This window comes from Hydra vulgaris, chromosome 06, assembly GCF_038396675.1.
Source record: "Hydra vulgaris chromosome 06, alternate assembly HydraT2T_AEP".
In the NCBI taxonomy this organism is placed as follows: domain Eukaryota; kingdom Metazoa; phylum Cnidaria; class Hydrozoa; order Anthoathecata; family Hydridae; genus Hydra; species Hydra vulgaris.
The window spans coordinates 50,931,393-50,948,497 of record NC_088925.1 but is presented as its reverse complement, the minus strand read 5'-3'; the positions used below and the strand labels follow the sequence as shown (position 1 = coordinate 50,948,497).

The 17,105-nt window shown below is 29.6% G+C and overlaps 1 protein-coding gene and 1 long non-coding RNA gene across 2 annotated transcripts; one reads left to right on the top strand and one right to left on the bottom strand.

Moving 5' to 3' along the window:
* The first annotated feature begins 1,364 nt into the window (after nucleotides 1-1,364).
* Nucleotides 1,365-3,433, top strand: LOC136081953 (uncharacterized). Its single transcript, XR_010639270.1, has 2 exons — nucleotides 1,365-1,563; nucleotides 1,743-3,433. It is a non-coding gene; the product is annotated as an uncharacterized LOC136081953 (long non-coding RNA).
* A 9,946-nt stretch (nucleotides 3,434-13,379) lies between these two features.
* Nucleotides 13,380-15,815, bottom strand: LOC136081952 (uncharacterized). The gene is made up of 4 exons (XM_065800407.1): nucleotides 15,334-15,815; nucleotides 14,602-14,725; nucleotides 14,350-14,451; nucleotides 13,380-14,265 (listed from the first exon to the last, which is right to left on the bottom strand). Exons 1-4 carry the CDS (start codon nucleotides 15,574-15,576, stop codon nucleotides 13,976-13,978), a joined length of 759 nt encoding a protein of 252 aa, XP_065656479.1. The 5' UTR covers nucleotides 15,577-15,815; the 3' UTR covers nucleotides 13,380-13,975.
* Between the last annotated feature and the right edge of the window lie 1,290 nt (nucleotides 15,816-17,105).

Sequence of the window (17,105 nt, the reverse complement as noted above, 5' to 3'; positions counted from 1 at the left end):
CAATCTAACAGTTGATTTTGAAATACTACATTATTTTCAACTTATTGAATATGAGCATGATAGATTTTTCTATATAAAATTACAAAATATTTTTTTTGATTTTCAGACATTTTGCTCAACATTGCAAAAACTAACCAGGTGTAAACAAAACTACAAAAAAATCTACTTATGTATGCGCCATTCAAAAAAAATAAAGAATTGTCGAGTGGTTTTTGAGGAAATTCAATTTAAAATCATCAAAATTTCAACCGATAATAGTAATAAGTATTGATTCTTGAATACAGAGTGTTAAAAACATTTTAAAAAAAATCGTTTTAGTGGGTGGAGAGTAAAATGCAGCTTAATCTACAATGCAATCTTTTAGACATTTTTTGACTTGTCATTTTATACTTTTTCTTTATTTTAATTTTTTTTTTTTTTTTTGATTTTATAATTTTTTATTTGCCTCTCTAATACAAGATTCTCTCATTTGATAGAGTATTTAAATAGCATGTTTTTCTTTCAGCAAGCATTAATCGATCCGCTTATTGTCCAGGTGAACTTATATTGATAACTGCTGAGGCTCGAAACAACACTACTTGTGACATGGCTGGAATGAAAGTTCAACTCTACAAACATATAGAATACATTGCTAAGGTTGGAATAAAATGTTGTTCTGAAAAAACTTTTAGAAAATTCAATAATATCAAAGCACTCAATTACCTTCTTGTATTATTGTATTTTCTTCTTTTTTTTTTGGCAGAGAGCAACGTAAAAATCTTTTTAAAACTTGATTTGGCAGTGCCCTTTTTATAGTAGTCTAACACATAAAGACTGATGAATTTATTTTTTATTTCATTTAAGTAAAACTTAAATGTCAAAGTTTGAGTATCAAGACGTCTTGTCAAAAATTGGTCCATAGCAAACTTACAATAAAATTTAATTTTATGTTAGAATGGGGGAGAGTGGGGCACCATGAAACAAATCAATTATACAGCAATAGAATAGTATTGTAACAAATCCTTTTAAGTTGTAATCAGTTACTAATAGATGTATTGTTTAACATATAATCTAAATCAGAACATGTTTTTTCAGTTGCAAAGTAATTTAAAATTTTTTGGAGTTGTTGCGTTTTACGATGTTTTATTCACTGTGTTCTTCTGAAAGTGCCTATAATTTATTTCTTTAGTGTAGTAAAGACATTTAATAAAATAATTTTTTGAAAAATAAAAACCAGTCATCTTATTCTATCAGAATGCTGGGGTACCATGAAAGAGTTTTAGTGGAGCACCATGTAACCATATTAATGTACCGTTTTGTAAATTATTCAATAGTCAAGCATACTATAATTAATTCTCGGCGAGAAATATTGGCTTCTATACTTTAATGTTTCACCTAACTTGGTAACCAATTCAGTGGACTATTAAATAAAGTTTATGTCGTGTAATTAAATTTTATATTATTCAGTATTTATGCTTGTAGTATGGTGATGTACTTATGTAGTAATAAATTAATTTAGTCTAGTAAACATAAGTTACGCAAGTTTACATAAACATAAGTTTGCTTTACTATATTAATATCGAGGTATTTATAAATTCTTTTTTGTTGAAGGACTATCATTTATGTTTTTATACTGATTTCTATTAATATATAAAATCTATTTGTGTAAATTAAAGCTCAGCATGGTATCAAATCATGATATGACCATGAATTGAATTTTTATACATTGTAAAACCTCTTTGTTATTGCTTTTATATTTTTAGATAGGAATGAGGAGCTATGTAAGAAAAACTAGTAAAGGAACCTTCTTGAATAATTCAATGGAGGTAGCTGTTGATTAGTTTTAACAGGAGGGTGTTCATTAAAAGTTGCTGCAAAAAAAATTAATCATAATCAAAGCACCCTTTGCAGGCAATTTATGCTAATTGCACCAATAAGTTTTTGTCCTACTTAGTAAATGAAACTTGTATAAGTTTGTAACCAAAAGCAAATTCTGAATGTGTGTTTTTATGTATACAGATATGTTAAAAGAAAAAAAAGGCATAAAAAAAGGAGAAATCATTATTATAAACCCAATTTTTCTACAAGAAGAGTATTTACTGAAGAGCAAGAAATCTTTTAAAGCAGTATATTGTCACCTGCTCTCAAATGTGTTATGGACAGTCTGTTGTAAATTTAAGATTTATTGCTTTTGATATGACTATAATAAATAATATAAAAGTTCCCAGTAACCGGATTAAAGAGTAGAAAGATGGTATAGAATGGATGGCCTTGTTTTTAAAGCGAAATTCTTTAAGCACTCGAATGCCAGAAGGATGTTCTTTGTCAAGAATGACATCTTTCAATAATTACAGTGTATAAAAGTTTTTCACTTATTTAGAGGCATTATATTTAATAGAACCAAAATTTGGTGGTGGATTTTGCATTTGAAGTCTTGATGAAACGGCTATCACTACTAAATGTAATAAAATCATTACTAAAAAAGGTATTAAGCAAGTTAACTCTGTGACAAGTGGAGAACGTGGAACTTTGGTGACAAGCTGTTTTTTTATAAGTGCTTCAGATGCTACCATTCCATCTGCAATGATGTTCCTAATAAAAAGTTTAAGCAAAATATGCTTAACAATGCACTACCTGGATCACTTGGTCTTGCAAATCCAACTAGATGAATGAATACAGAGTTATTTGTAGAATTAATTCAACATTTTATATCAAAAACATTCTTGTTAAAGGAAAATTCATCTCTACTTGTATTTGATAATCACAAGAGCCACTTATCTATAAAAGCTCTTGATCTTGCAAAGAATAATGGTGTTGTTATTCTTACTATACCACCACATAGTAGTCACAAAGTGCAGCCTTTAAATGTCTCTGTATTTGCTCGATTCAAAGTTTATTATAATGACGCAGTAAAATCTTGGCTTCTAAATTATCCTGGAGTGTCAATCACTATTTACGAAAATGCATCTTGTGTTAACATCGTATATGTAAAAAGTTATATCACAAGCATTTAAAGTCGATATAGGAAAAGTGGAATATTTCCTTTTGACAAGAATGTATTTTCAGCAGCAGATTTTATATGTTACTGATAGAAACAATCCAGATACATATCAAAAAAACACTGGAGAAACTCTGAAAACCAATAATTTTTGTCAGTTCCTAGCCAAGTACAAATCAAGCCGATGATTCTGATTTTATTAACTTTGTAAGCCCTTCTCAGTTTAAAGGACTTCAAAAGGCCACTGTAGGAAAAAAAACCTTGTGAAAAAGCTTGCAGTATAATAGAAACAGATACACCAACAAAAACTGTGCTGGAAGTAAAAGAAAAAATAAGGAAGATAATGAAATAACTTTTTTTTTCATTAAAAAAAAAGAAATTTTTTTTTTCCGAAAATGATTTATTAAATGATGAACATTCTTAATTTTAAAAATTTATAACGAGTCTTTAGAAAAAGTTGTTTCTTTTTTATATACAAATTTTTTGGGTTGTTTTCCTACATTTTATAATTTTTTTATTATCCTGTTTCATGGTGCCCCTTCACTGTATCAAGGTACTCCATGGGTGTGGTACATTGATACAAAATTAGAATTTTACTCATTAAGTTTTTACAAGTTTATCCTTTAATATTTTATTAATTTAAAAATTTAATTTTAAAGGTATGTTTGTCTAAAAATTTCACTATTCGCTTAAAATAAACGTGTTTAATTAATTTATGCATGTAGCATCACACATTTCGCCTAAATATATTAATGTTGAGGAGCCTGTTTAAATTAAACACATTATGTTTATTACATTTTATTTTTAAGGTATCAAAAATAAAAAGTTTAAATTACACACTTTTAAATTACACATTTTTGGTTACATTATGTTTTTGATGTACATGTTTGAATTAACATTTACTAGTACTTGGCATCTATTTAAAACATTTTTGTGTTTTTCATGCATGTTACTTGTGTTTTAAATATAAATTCCTTATAAATATTTTCTTTGTTTTAATAAATATGCACAATTTCTATCACTTCATGAAATGCAAGATGATATTGAGTATTTTATGAAATGTCATTTATAAATATATTGCTTTGACACCAAAACCTATCTTCATACAAATAAACGTGATTAAGAAATATGTATTAAATGTACGTATTTTGCTCTTCTTGTGCTGTCTTTGTCATAGACATTTTGCTCCTCTTGTGCTATCTTTAATGTGTTTTTATATTAATAAACGATTTTTGCATATTTTATAACGTGTAGAGGAAGTTCGTGTATTTAGGGCCTCCTTGCACCAAGGGCCACCCCATTTTATTCGAAAACCATAAAGTTCTAAATAATGCTTCTCAGTCAGGTAAATAGTTATAAAAATGTTTGTTTTTAATCCTATTGTGATTCTCAGAGAGCGTTGCTACGGCAAGTTTTTAATCAGAAAACGCTTTTCGATGGTCTAAAGTAAACTTTTGCCGCTGGTAACCATTGACTGTTTTACAAACCTAGTGAAAATGCTTTTTTATAAGTTCTTGTATATTATATTATTAGTTACTTAAGTACTAAATGCGATGTTTAATAAGTTTTCTCCCAGTCGCGGTTTGTTAATAGATGACATTTTTTATGAGGCTATCATTTCTTGTACCTAGGACCATATATTTTGCTTGTACCTAGAAAGTATATATGTACGTAAAGAATTTGTTTGATAACGAGGTAGATTGTTCAGTTTTGATTGGTGCATAATTTTTTTTTCTTGCGTTTGTTTTGAAAATTGAGAAATAAGTCTACCCTTTACGCGTAAACTTATATTTCAATTTTGCTCAGAACTATTAGTCAATTTTGTTATTTATTAAAGTGTTGCAATTAGATAAGATTAGATAAATTTGTGAAAAACAATCTAAGATTAAATGAATTTTTATGTGTGTATCTATGTTATCAATTTATTATGGACTTAAACCTAATTTTCAAAAAGTGGCCCTAGGCAAAATAGCTGGTGGCAGTAGGTACAATAAAAAAAAAAAAACTTATTGTACCTAGAATCACTAATTTGTAAACCCTTCTATATGACGGACTTTTATAGTTTAAGTCAGTATACTTATTTTATTACAATGTAATGTATAAAGATATAATTATATCAGTTTCACCATTTTTAGACAAGTCTAGGGGCCTTGAATTTGTGCATTGAAAAATCCGGCCCTATGTAAACGAACTTCCGCTAACTATTATAATACCTTGAAATAAATTGTAAAAAATTTTGCATTATTAGGTGGTTTTATGGGTTACTGATAAAAACAGTATCCATACTTTTGGTAACATGAATTACATACCAGTTTATGCGTTTAGTAATATGCAACAGGTTTGAATTATTTACTTTTTATTTATTTATTTAAAACTCGTTACTAATTAACTTCATTGTTTCAGCCACAAATTAATGGTTTACCAGTTACTAATCAGATTTTTCCAGTTGTTGATCAACAACCAGTAAATTCAATGTTTATATCTCAACCTCCTCCTACGAAATATAGTTCAAAAAATTAACTACGATATCTTACAGTGTGTTGCTTCAGTAACCGTTTTAAAGTATCATTTTTACACATCCGCGATTTCACGCAAATAAGCATAGTATGATTTCTTGTGCAAATATGTAACAAAAAAAATTTTTTTTAATTGAATCTGTACATGCAAAAAACTAACTGCATAAGTATGCTTGCTTTGTGCAACTAAACAATATAAAGATATTTAGCAGCAATAAAAACGTTTACTGCAAATTTGACTTCAAGTAATTGAAAATAACTCTTAATAATAAACCTTTGCACTTTTAACAACAATCTCCGGTTTCTGCTAACAACTCGATATGTAAAAATTATATAAGATGCGTTTGATTGATTCTTTAAAATTGTCATAGAAAAAAAAGACATTTTAAATTTTAAAATAGATCTAGTAAAAAAGGTCTAGAAGGTTTTTTTTTCATATATGCATTTGAATCGTTATTTTTGAAAACCCGTCAAAATCATTTTTTTAAATTTTTGGAAAACTATAAAAAACTTCTAAGATTTGAGAAGTTTTCTGCAATAAACATAAATTTCAAGGCAAAATACAACCCATTTAAAAGCCGATAAATCACGTGTTTCTGCACAAGACGGTGTGACTAAAGTTGGTTGTTTAAATCTATAATAATATAATTTTTGAATAAGATGTCACTTCATAGGTTTCTGAAATAAACGATTCCGTTTATACTGCTTTGCCAATCCAGAACACCTTAGGTGTTAAAATTGAGTTTTTAAGTTAAGCGCTGAATAAGATTCATTATAATATTTGGACCTGCAAAAAAATCAAGGAAGCCTTTTATAAAGTATAATTGAACCTAAAGTCAAAACGAATATAACATTAACACATCGACCGAAAATTAAACAATTTTTGGCAAATATCTCAAAGTTTATCTTTCTGCACGCAGGGTGTTATTGATTGGCTGGGTAGTGTAAAGCACAATGCAGTTTTACAATTTTTTAATCGTTAAAAAAAAACTTAAATTTGTAAAGTTTTTTTGTATTTATATAAAGTAAACTTTTTATAAGTATATGCACTATATATTTATATAAAGCATATGCGTAGCTTGAGATATACGTTCATTTAGCAGTGACGAATCCAGGAATTTTTGGTGTGGAGCAGGGGGTATATGTTGAATTATTTTTATATATTGTATCACATTTGTGTCTCCTAAAAAAAAAGGTCCTCTATTTCTAAAATATTCGAAGACTTTTAGATTCCGGTGGGGGAAGGATACACAACCCCTCCCCCCCCCTCCTCCTTCCTGGATCCGTCACTGTTAGTTATATATATATATTTATATATGTACATATATATATATATATATATATATATATATATATATATATATATATATATATATATATATATAAACTTGTATTTTTTATTTATTTTTTCTATTGTTGTTATTTATAATTTTTATTTTGATATTGTTCATCAATTATTTAAATATTTCTGAACATATTTTAACTGCATTTTTTATATATTTTTTCTAAAAATGTTTTTTTTTTTTGTAACATGAATAGTTGAATAAAAATTTGTTTTATTTTCTAGACTTGTAACAGAATCGGTTTAAGTGAATTGAAGCAGTTAAATTTTTTAATAATTAGTAATCCTTTAAAATTGACTACCTCTTTCCAATCTATTGTACTGTTAGTACACGGCAAGTACACTGTAAGTACCTGTATCCAACCTTTTGTATTATTTTAACACGTTCATGAAATTCCCTAGGATCTAAAAATCGTTCTCAAAATTTCGCACTGTTATTAATACGGAAACGATTATCATTACTTTTTAAGAATATTTAAAATTATTTAGCAAGAAAATTTCAACAATCCTCCCAATACCACCACCACCCTTCTTTCCTCCCCACAAAAAATAGTTCAATACAATGGAAACAAAGGAGATAAATTAAATTTTATATATATTTTGAAAGTACATATATTAATATTCTTGAATTTCACTTAAGAAAGTTTGTAAAGTTTTGTGCGTGAGAACGCACGCACTTTGCGTTTTACGCTCGACATCAGCTTTTGTATGGTCTTCGGCTGGACTTTCTTGATAGCTCTAATCTTATTATTTTTGGAGTCTTTAATGTTTTTGGCTTCTTTTACAGTGAGCCTTTATCTTTTAATAGGACGTAGTTCGGGACAATTTAGTGGATTGCAGCGTTTTTTAACGAAATCTACTTTGTGTTCTCTAAGCCTGTTTAAAGTTGTCCCAGAGTAGTGACATGATGCTAAATCGGGCCAAAATAACGGTTTACCCGCGTGTGTTCTTGAGGCATTCTTTTATGTATATTTTGGTGTTAATTGTTCCCGTAGTCACAAAACAAGAGCTTCTTTCACCACATTCACAAATTGCTTGCCAAACTAAGAATTTTTTTAACAAATTTTTGCATTCCAATGCATTTATAATTGGAATTCAGTTTTGCGAATAATTGCTGAATAATATTGGTGTCCTGGAAGAGATCGGAAGTATGTAGCACAATAAGTTTTATCGTCAATAATCAAACAAGATTTTTTGGCACATAATTTTTTAAAGAGCAGCTTTGAACAACGAATTGCAACGTTTTCTTGCTTTTCTTCTCTTCTTTCTTTTTATAAGATTTATAGCCACAATTTCTTTTCACTCTTTGTAAAGTGGAAGCAATTGTTCTAAATTTATTCGCTAAAGTTCAAATAGAAATCTCCGGTTTTCTGTCTAAGACATCTTTCACTTTTTTGCCAAAATCTCGTCTGACAAAACAACTTTTTTCCACTTCCTGATTTCCTTTTGATTGTACCAGTGTCTTTAAATCGTTTCACAACGCTCTGCACTGTTCTCAAAGCAATCTGCAACTTTTTAGAAATTGTTTTGTTTGATACACCAGCATTTTCAACGAGAAAATGCAAAATTTTTTCTCGATTCTTATCTTAATTTGATGACGTTTCAATTGTTTTGATAACAGAGTTGTTTAAATTTTGAATAACGCTAATACATTGACATTTTAAAACAATTAGCTATTTAAAATAATGCACGGTTTCCGTAAACACCACATCAGAACACGCGCATTTTTTTTCTGGTACATGTCTTACTACACGCCTATATCAAAATATTCTACATTTTCAAAACTTTACTTTATGAGTATTTCTTCCATTCAAGATTAGCTACTTATTCTAAGCAATCAAAAAGTGATGACATTTTTGCACAACAGAATCTTGCATGTTTAGCGAGTCAGCAGTAGATTTAGAGGTTTTAGTTTTATTGTCAGGTCAGGTTATACTGCTGTAACCCAGTAACACCTGCTTTATGTCCTGCTGCCTTGTACGATACAATTTTTTAGGCGAAGGCTAGGAGAAGCTAACTCTGACTTAAAACAACCTCTGCCTTAAAGCTCTTGGTTGTGTAAAGGCTAGAGATGATGTCTCAATAATAAGACTCAACTTGGGCAGATGTTAAACGCATCCGGCTACTGTCTTGAAAAAAGGCCTTCTAGGCAAAGACTTAGGGAGTAAATAGATTCTATCTGTTGACCAACCTCGCTCCCCTTCTTCATCTATTAGGCTAGCGCAGATGTATTTTTAATATATTGTTTCAAGTTTAGGATGTTAAATGCTGAATCTTATTGGCTCAATGTATGGGTTGTGTCTCTGTTATGTAACTAAGCAAATCATTCTACTATCTCCTAATGAGGATACAGCTCTCAAACTTATTTTTATGGTTCTGAGGCCGGCTGGTAGTCATGTTTCCCGAACTCTGTGTTAGCTCTCATAGAGGCTGATTCCATCAACAGCTGTAAAATATTAGAGTAATAACATTGCCATGTTGCGCATGAATAATGTTTCTGTTCGTACTTTTGGTGTGCCTTGTCGAGGCCACATTTGGAGCTCCTTATTACGTCTTAAGGTTTGTTAATAGTAATAAAGCAATTGCTTGGAATATTAAATAGTGTAATGTGTACTATCTATGCTTTGAATCAAGTTCTTTAACTTTAAAATAACTAAAGTATCAAAAACTTTAAAGAAAAAAAGTCTATTATTCACTAATATTCGTAGTCTTCAAAGTAACTTTTCTTCTGCTGATCTTATCTCTTGCAAATTTTACCAGACCTACTTGCTCTTCGTTAGAATAATTCAAAATCTTGACTTTTATCTTAAAAATTAGGCTCTCGTGACTACTGGAGAATCTTTAACAGTATCAAGAATAAGGGCAAATCTGTTATTTCACCTCTCTTGTATGGTTCAGATTTTGTCACCTCACCTTAAGACAAAGCTGAATTGCTTGCTTAGAACTTTTCATCAATATCATCTCTTGACTCCACTAGTTGAGTTGTACCTAATATATCCAACAATTAGATTGATCCATTGCTTGATGTTCATATCAATTCAGCTTCTATTTATAAAGTGATTTTCTGCTTTGACTCTTCTACAGATTATGGTTCGGACAACATACCAGTTATAGTCTTGCAGAAGTGTTCTCCGGAGCTGTCGTCTATACTTTCAAAACTATTTAACAAGCGCTTATATAAGTCTTGTTTTCTAGCCTGCTAGAAAGCTGCATCTGTTATCCCTATTTTCAAAAAATCTGGAGAGCAATCTTACTTGTCTAAGTACCATCCCATTAGTCTCCTTACTATTACTAGGAATGTTTTTGAATCTTTAATTAACAACTTAATCCCTTACTTTTAATCTAATAACTTACTTTCTGATTATGAGTATGGATTTCAATCTTCTCGTTCTACAGCTGATTTGCTAGCAGTAATAACAAATAGGTTTTACTGTGCATTAAATAGAGGTGGAGTGGTTAAGGCTATCGCTCTTGACATTTATATAGCTTTTGATAAAGTTTGACATGCTGGTCTTCTCTATAAGCTTTCATCTTACGGTGTATCTGATAACATCTTTAAGATTATTGAATCCTTCCTTTCCAATCCTAGTATAAAAGTTGTCCTCAATGGACAGCACTTTTCTTCTTATCCTGTAACTTCAGGGTTCTATCATTGGCCCTATACTCTTTTTAATTTACATTAATAATCTTACAGATATTTTCAGATCTAAGGTGACATTGTTTGCTGATGATACTACCATTTATTCTTGTCATGATAAGAAGCCAACACTCTCTATTTGCTTGGAGGGGACATTTGAGCTTCAAAAGTCATCAAAATCTCACTTCTGCTACAGCATGGGGCTCACAGTGGCTGGTGAACTTTAATTCAGACAAAACCCAATTTTTTTAGTCAATCGTTATTGCAATAGATTAGATCTTTCTATATTTATGAATTCTAGTGTACTCAATTAATCATCTACCCTTCATCTTCTAGGATTAACTCTTACTTGCGATCTTTCTTGGAATTCGTACATCAAATCGATTGCAAAATTAGCATCTGCTAAAGTTGAATCTCTTTATCGTGCTCTTCACTTTCTTATATCGGATTTTATTCTACAAATCCGTCCTTGCATGGAAAACTTTTGCCATATCTGGGGCGGTTTTCTCTTTTAGACAAGGTGCAATAACGCATTGTAAACATAGTCGGACTTGCTCTTGCAGCCAGCCTTTAACCATTATCACATTGTCGTAATGTTGCTTCTCTTTCTCTTTTCTACAAATTCTATAATGAACATTGCTCACCCATGTTTATTAAATTTTATTATTTTAAGACCCTCCCCCCTCCCTCGTTTAATAAATTTTATTTGTTATTAAAAAAAATATATATCAGTGAAAATCGGCCTTAAAAATTAGTAAATAACTATTTCAGTATCTGATAAAAACCAAATTTTTCAGTGTAAAGATGCTTTAAAAATCACTGACCAAATAAATCTCGATTTATCAAAAATGATTTTTTAATTTATTTCTTACCGAATTATAAAACTTATATCTGCATATTAAATTCAACTGAAATTATTATCAAACTGCTTATTATAAAATTAATATTTGACCGCGAGCCGATTTAAATAGCCGCGCTAGATTTAAATAGTTTTATGCATGTTTTGTAAAAATTATTAGTTTTGATTTATAAAATGATAGTTTTTATAAAAAATACTTATTATTAAATATTATAATATTGTAATATAAATAAATTCCACCCCCTCTTTTATTAACCCCCCTTCCTTCCTTTTTTATTAGATATGGACTAAAGTTCCCCCTCCCCCTCCTTTCCCCCCTCCTCCTTCCACCTTCCTTGTTTTAAGAACTGGAGAGTACTAAAGTTCAATAATGTGTTACTCATCCTTTTACTATGACTGTTCCTAAATGCTCCAAAAACTCTTATTCGTCTAGTTTTTTTCCTCGAACATCAGTACAATTCGCTTCCTTCATCATGCTTTCCTGATTCATATAATTGGAAATATTTTAAGTTGTCTATAAATCGTTGTCTCGCTCTATAAACTTCATCTTTTTTGTTCTAGGAGCTTTCAATTCTTGTAGTGGTTGCTTGCAGTATTGTTGGAAGCGAAGATGTTTAGAAAAAATTTTCTCATTTTCATTACTTCTATTGCAACATTTGTCGTATTTTACTTAGCAACTGATTTTTAAGTGTTAAAAAGAACGAATAATGTAACAAAAGTTATAATGGGATTGAGATTGTAGCATGTTTATTATGGAGGTAAACATTTTTTTTACATTATTTCTTGTTCTTTGCTTATCTTCCCTTAATACAATAATGATTGTATTAACGTCTTAAGGATTTAAGCTGGATTTTTTTGCTTAATATTAGAAAAAGAAAAAGAACTTTGTTTAGGTGCCCAAAGAAGTCCTTACGGTCTTATCACAGAGCACCGCGGATGAGCATTTAATCGGAAGTTCACGCCTCCTTCCTAACTGATGTCGCAAAACTTCCTCAGAGGTGGTGTTTGAACCACGAATCCTTTGTTTCTGAGGGAAGTGCGCTACCATTTCGCCACGGCTGCTTCTTAAGATGGTTAAATCCTCGTAGAGGGTTGGCGATAGGCACCCGTTGCTTTAGTAAAAGGAGGATGGACAAAGATATGTCTAGGTAACCTTTGATAAACTATATCAAAATTATAAATAGAATTCCAATTACAAATGCTAATGATAATGATCACATTATTGACTTTGCAAGATTATTGGGTAGAAACTGACACATTTTACGATGAATACAAATATTAACCGGTCGATGATAAACTTAAATATATCTGACGAAAAAAATTTACCAAGTTATCAATTTTGCAGTGGTGTTATTAAAAGTTGCTGGAGCTGAAGATAATTTTCTTTACAAAAAATTGAAAAATTTTCTATATATAAAAAAAAAAAAAATTATATATACAAGTATATAGTATATATAGAAATATACAAGTACCGTGCAGTTGTTGACTAAACCTTGTTTTAAGCATTTTTTGAAAGTAAATTTTTTGATATTATGTCACTGAAAACAATAAAAACAGTTTTTTGTTTACGTCACATAATTAAAAAAGAGATTGATCAATAAGTTTATCAAGATACTGAAAAACTTTGTAAAAATGGCTGTTCAACGAAATATACACTGTGGACCAGAGTGACCGCCAGGTTGAGTTGTTCCCCAGGTCTAATTTTTTTTTTGCAATAGCTAGATATACATTAGTAGACACCATTTATAACATTTAGAACTTCTGGGGTGTTGGAATTTTCAAAAAAAAAAATGAGACAAAAAAATCAAAAAATAGCTATACTTATCACTGTGGACCTGAGTGACCACCAGATTAAAATGTTCCCTAGGTCTGATTTTTTTTTCAATAGTTGGGTATACACTATTTCTAACATTTTGGGAAGACACTATTTATAAAATTTTGGAAAGACACTATTTATAACATTTAAAACTTCTAGGGTGTTAAAAAAAATTGAAAAAAAAAAATTAAAAAATAGGTGTAACTTATCCTATACAAATAAAAGCACAAAGTAAAAAAGCTTTATGTTAACTAGTTATAATATAAGTCTAAATCTATAAATAATATACTTTACAATATATACTTGAAATTATAAACATTAAATTAAATTATATAATTATTCAGTTTATTTAATGTTTTTTGATGCAAACTCGACAACACTGGATTTTAGTCGTTTTGCATAATCTATATGGTTAACTCTTCGTTTGTATCTATTCCATGTTTTTTTGAATTCATGATGAATAGCTTCTCTTGTTTGCTCACAGTAAACTCCTAGGCCGCAGTCAGTAGAATGAAGAAAAGGAAGTATATGACATACTGCTATGTGAACTTTCCATGTAACACTGAGCTTGATACCCTCAAATGTGGCATGCACGTATTCAATCAAATCTGCATAGGACTTTTTAAACTCCAGAACAGCAGTGCTGATGTTATCCCCTGCTACCATATCCCTGACCTGAATCCATAGCTATTCTCAATATGGAGTCATGTGGATCTATTCCTAAGACGTGCTGTATAAATGTAGATGTATCTTTTACATGAACCAATGTTCTAGTAATGGCTTCTTCTCCATCCATAAAACCTACTTCTTTAGAAGTGTAAAATTCATCTATACGGTTATGGAGAGCTTCAATTTTTTCAAAGATGTTCGCTTCAATACAGGTTTGAGTTCCCATACTAGATCTATATTTGGAACAAAAATCTTTGTTTGATTTTTTGAAAGCTCAAGAGATTTAACCAACTCCATAACAGTACCAAAGGACACCTGTTTCAGCTCAATTCGGTCAGTTTTTTTGTCAGGAGTTCCAACCACAATGTTCAAAGGAGACCCTTGAGTAGCCAACTGAAACTTCTGTCCTCTACAAATATTTTCAGCTTCCATCTTGTGCTTAAGTATACCTGGCAGCATACATAAATAAAATATGTTTATTATTTGGAATTTTAAATATGTATTTATATTAAAGAACAGCTTAATATACTTGCCTGAGGCTACCCGTTCTAAATATTTAGGTCCAAGCTGTTCTGCCGCTTCAATGAGATTGTTCACAGCTCTGCTCTCTGTACAGATATGAGCCACTCCTTGCACTAAATATTTTTGTTTGAAAACAAATGAACAAAATTTTTAATTAACTAAATATTTTATTAAGTACAATAAATTTTGTTATGTGAAGCATTATATATATGAAGCATTATATATATGAAAAAATAAAACAACAATAATAATAAAATTCTAACCTACAAAGCCAAAGCATGTTGAACATAGTCTGGAAGACTTTGCATGTTCAGAATCATTAGAAGCACTGATTTCATCAACAATGTCTTTGATATTTGATGATCTTCTAAGATGCAATCTATCAATCTAAAATAATGGAAAAAATATTGATCAGTAAGTGATATTATTTTAGCATACTAAATGGTATTTTACTATACACTATGTAAGTTTAACTATATATACTATATAATTAAATTTTAAGCTTACACTGTAAACAGTAAATAAATAGTTAATAAATAAATAGTAATTAGTTGTTTATCTTATACAACCTTATATACATGTTTTGTATAACTAATATTTATATACTACAATGTAGTATATATGTAGTATGTATGTAGTCTACATACATACATATTATACTCAAATACTTCCATGCATGTCATACTTAAACTAAGTATATGTATATACATATACTTATCGTGCTGTATATATAATATATAAAGTAATATACATTTTAAGTCTACGCATACAATAGAAAAACTGAAAGTTTTTTTAATAACACATGTATTATTTTTTAATACATGTATATGTATTAATAACATGTACTAAGTAAATGTTGTAATAACATGTATTAAAAAAAAAATCTGTTCTATATTTTTAGTTAAGAAACTGTGTGATTGTAAATATAACAAAGTATTAACTAGAAATTAATAATAATTACTATACATAAAAAAACAGATTAACATGAATTTTACCTTGGATATCTTCACTATCCAGTTCCCTAGGTACTCCACCTTGTTCTTGTCGAGATCATAGAGGTTTCTGTGGCAATTGTTACAAATAACCTTGGGATAGTTGGTTACATCTAAACTATACTGACTCCAGACGAAAGTTTTTATCTTTGTTTCAATTGCTGGAGTGATCTTTTGAATTTTAGATGACTTTTTCCCGAACTGTGTAAGACAAACAGCACACGTTTTATGTAAACAGTCCGCCATTGTATATACAATTTAATAATTTCGCGGACTTTCAACCGAGTTTTCACCTAATTTATTAAGATTTTTATGGCTAAAAATAAATATTTTTGAGCAAATTTTTTTTGACTTTGTCCAATCACTCAGAAGTTTTTAATGTCATAAATGGTGTCTACTAATGTATACCCAACTATTGAAAAAGAAAAATCAGACCTGGGGAACAACTTAACCTGGCGGTCACTCTGGTCCACAGTGAAGTGTTTATCATATTTCCTCTTAAATAATAGTTTTCATTTTTATTTATTTAAAATTTGTCATTAAAGCTTGCAAGAAAGATGCTGTTATTATAATGTACATAAAAATTATATGCTGATAGACATTTTTATTTCAAATACATTAATCATTTTCATGTCTTTCATTAGAGTTTTAGCGTGTTCACGTCAATCTTTAGAGTATATGATTCTGCAAGTATGTTTTTGTAAACTATAAAGTTTCTAAAAGTTTGATGTTTGAGTATTTGCCCATAAAAAGTTTGCGAAACTAATGAAGTTATCAATTAGGCCAAAGGAGATTATTTTAAGACTTTATATACTGAGAGCAAATTCGATACATCAAACCTATGATTTTGATAATTTTAGACTGGACGTATTTTATATGACGAGGCCAAAATAACTATTTATCAACAATAATTTCTAAGTTTTTTATATTGGATTGCTTTTTAATTAGTTTATCATTTAGAAATTAATCAGGAAACTTGAGAGAAAGATTTTCTTCTTGTGTTTTTCTATGAAGTTATATGTAGTTTGTTTCCTCTGCATTATAGGAGAGTTTTTAAGCCCTAAACCAATGAACCACAAATAATAGCCCATGAATTCAGTAAATATTTCACTGAAATTGGATCAACTCTGTCAAGAAAAATACCAAATACCCAAACCTCATTTTATGATTTTTTGTTACCTATTGACAAAGATATTTGCTCTGAAGAATTATCTGCCGAACTATCATTTGATGAGTTTAAAAAAGCTTTCAAATCCTTAAAAAAAATAAACCACCTGGTGCAGATGAAATAAACGGGAATATTGTTATAGATTGCTACGAACAATTAAAAAATGTTCTTTTTAAAATTTTCAGAGCATCTATTCATCAAGGTATTTTTCCTGAACGTTTAAAACTTGCCAGGGTTACCCCTATCCATAAAGAAGGCGACAGATCCAATCTCAGTAATTATCGTCCTATCTCTGTTCTTTCTATATTTTCTAAAATTTTAGAAAGAATTATCTTCAACAGAGTACACAATTATTTTATTTACAACAACTTATTTCATGACAATCAGTATGGTTTCAGAAAAAGGAGTTCAACTGAACATGCCATTATTCAATTTATACATAACATCTCTGAATCTTTTGAAAAATCTCAATATACACTAGGTGTTTTTATTGACCTATCAAAAGCTTTTGATACGGTCGATCACCGAATTTTAATCAAAAAAGTTAAACATGGTTTAAACAATAAAATCTTAAAATGGTTTAAAAGCTATTTAACAAATCGAAAAC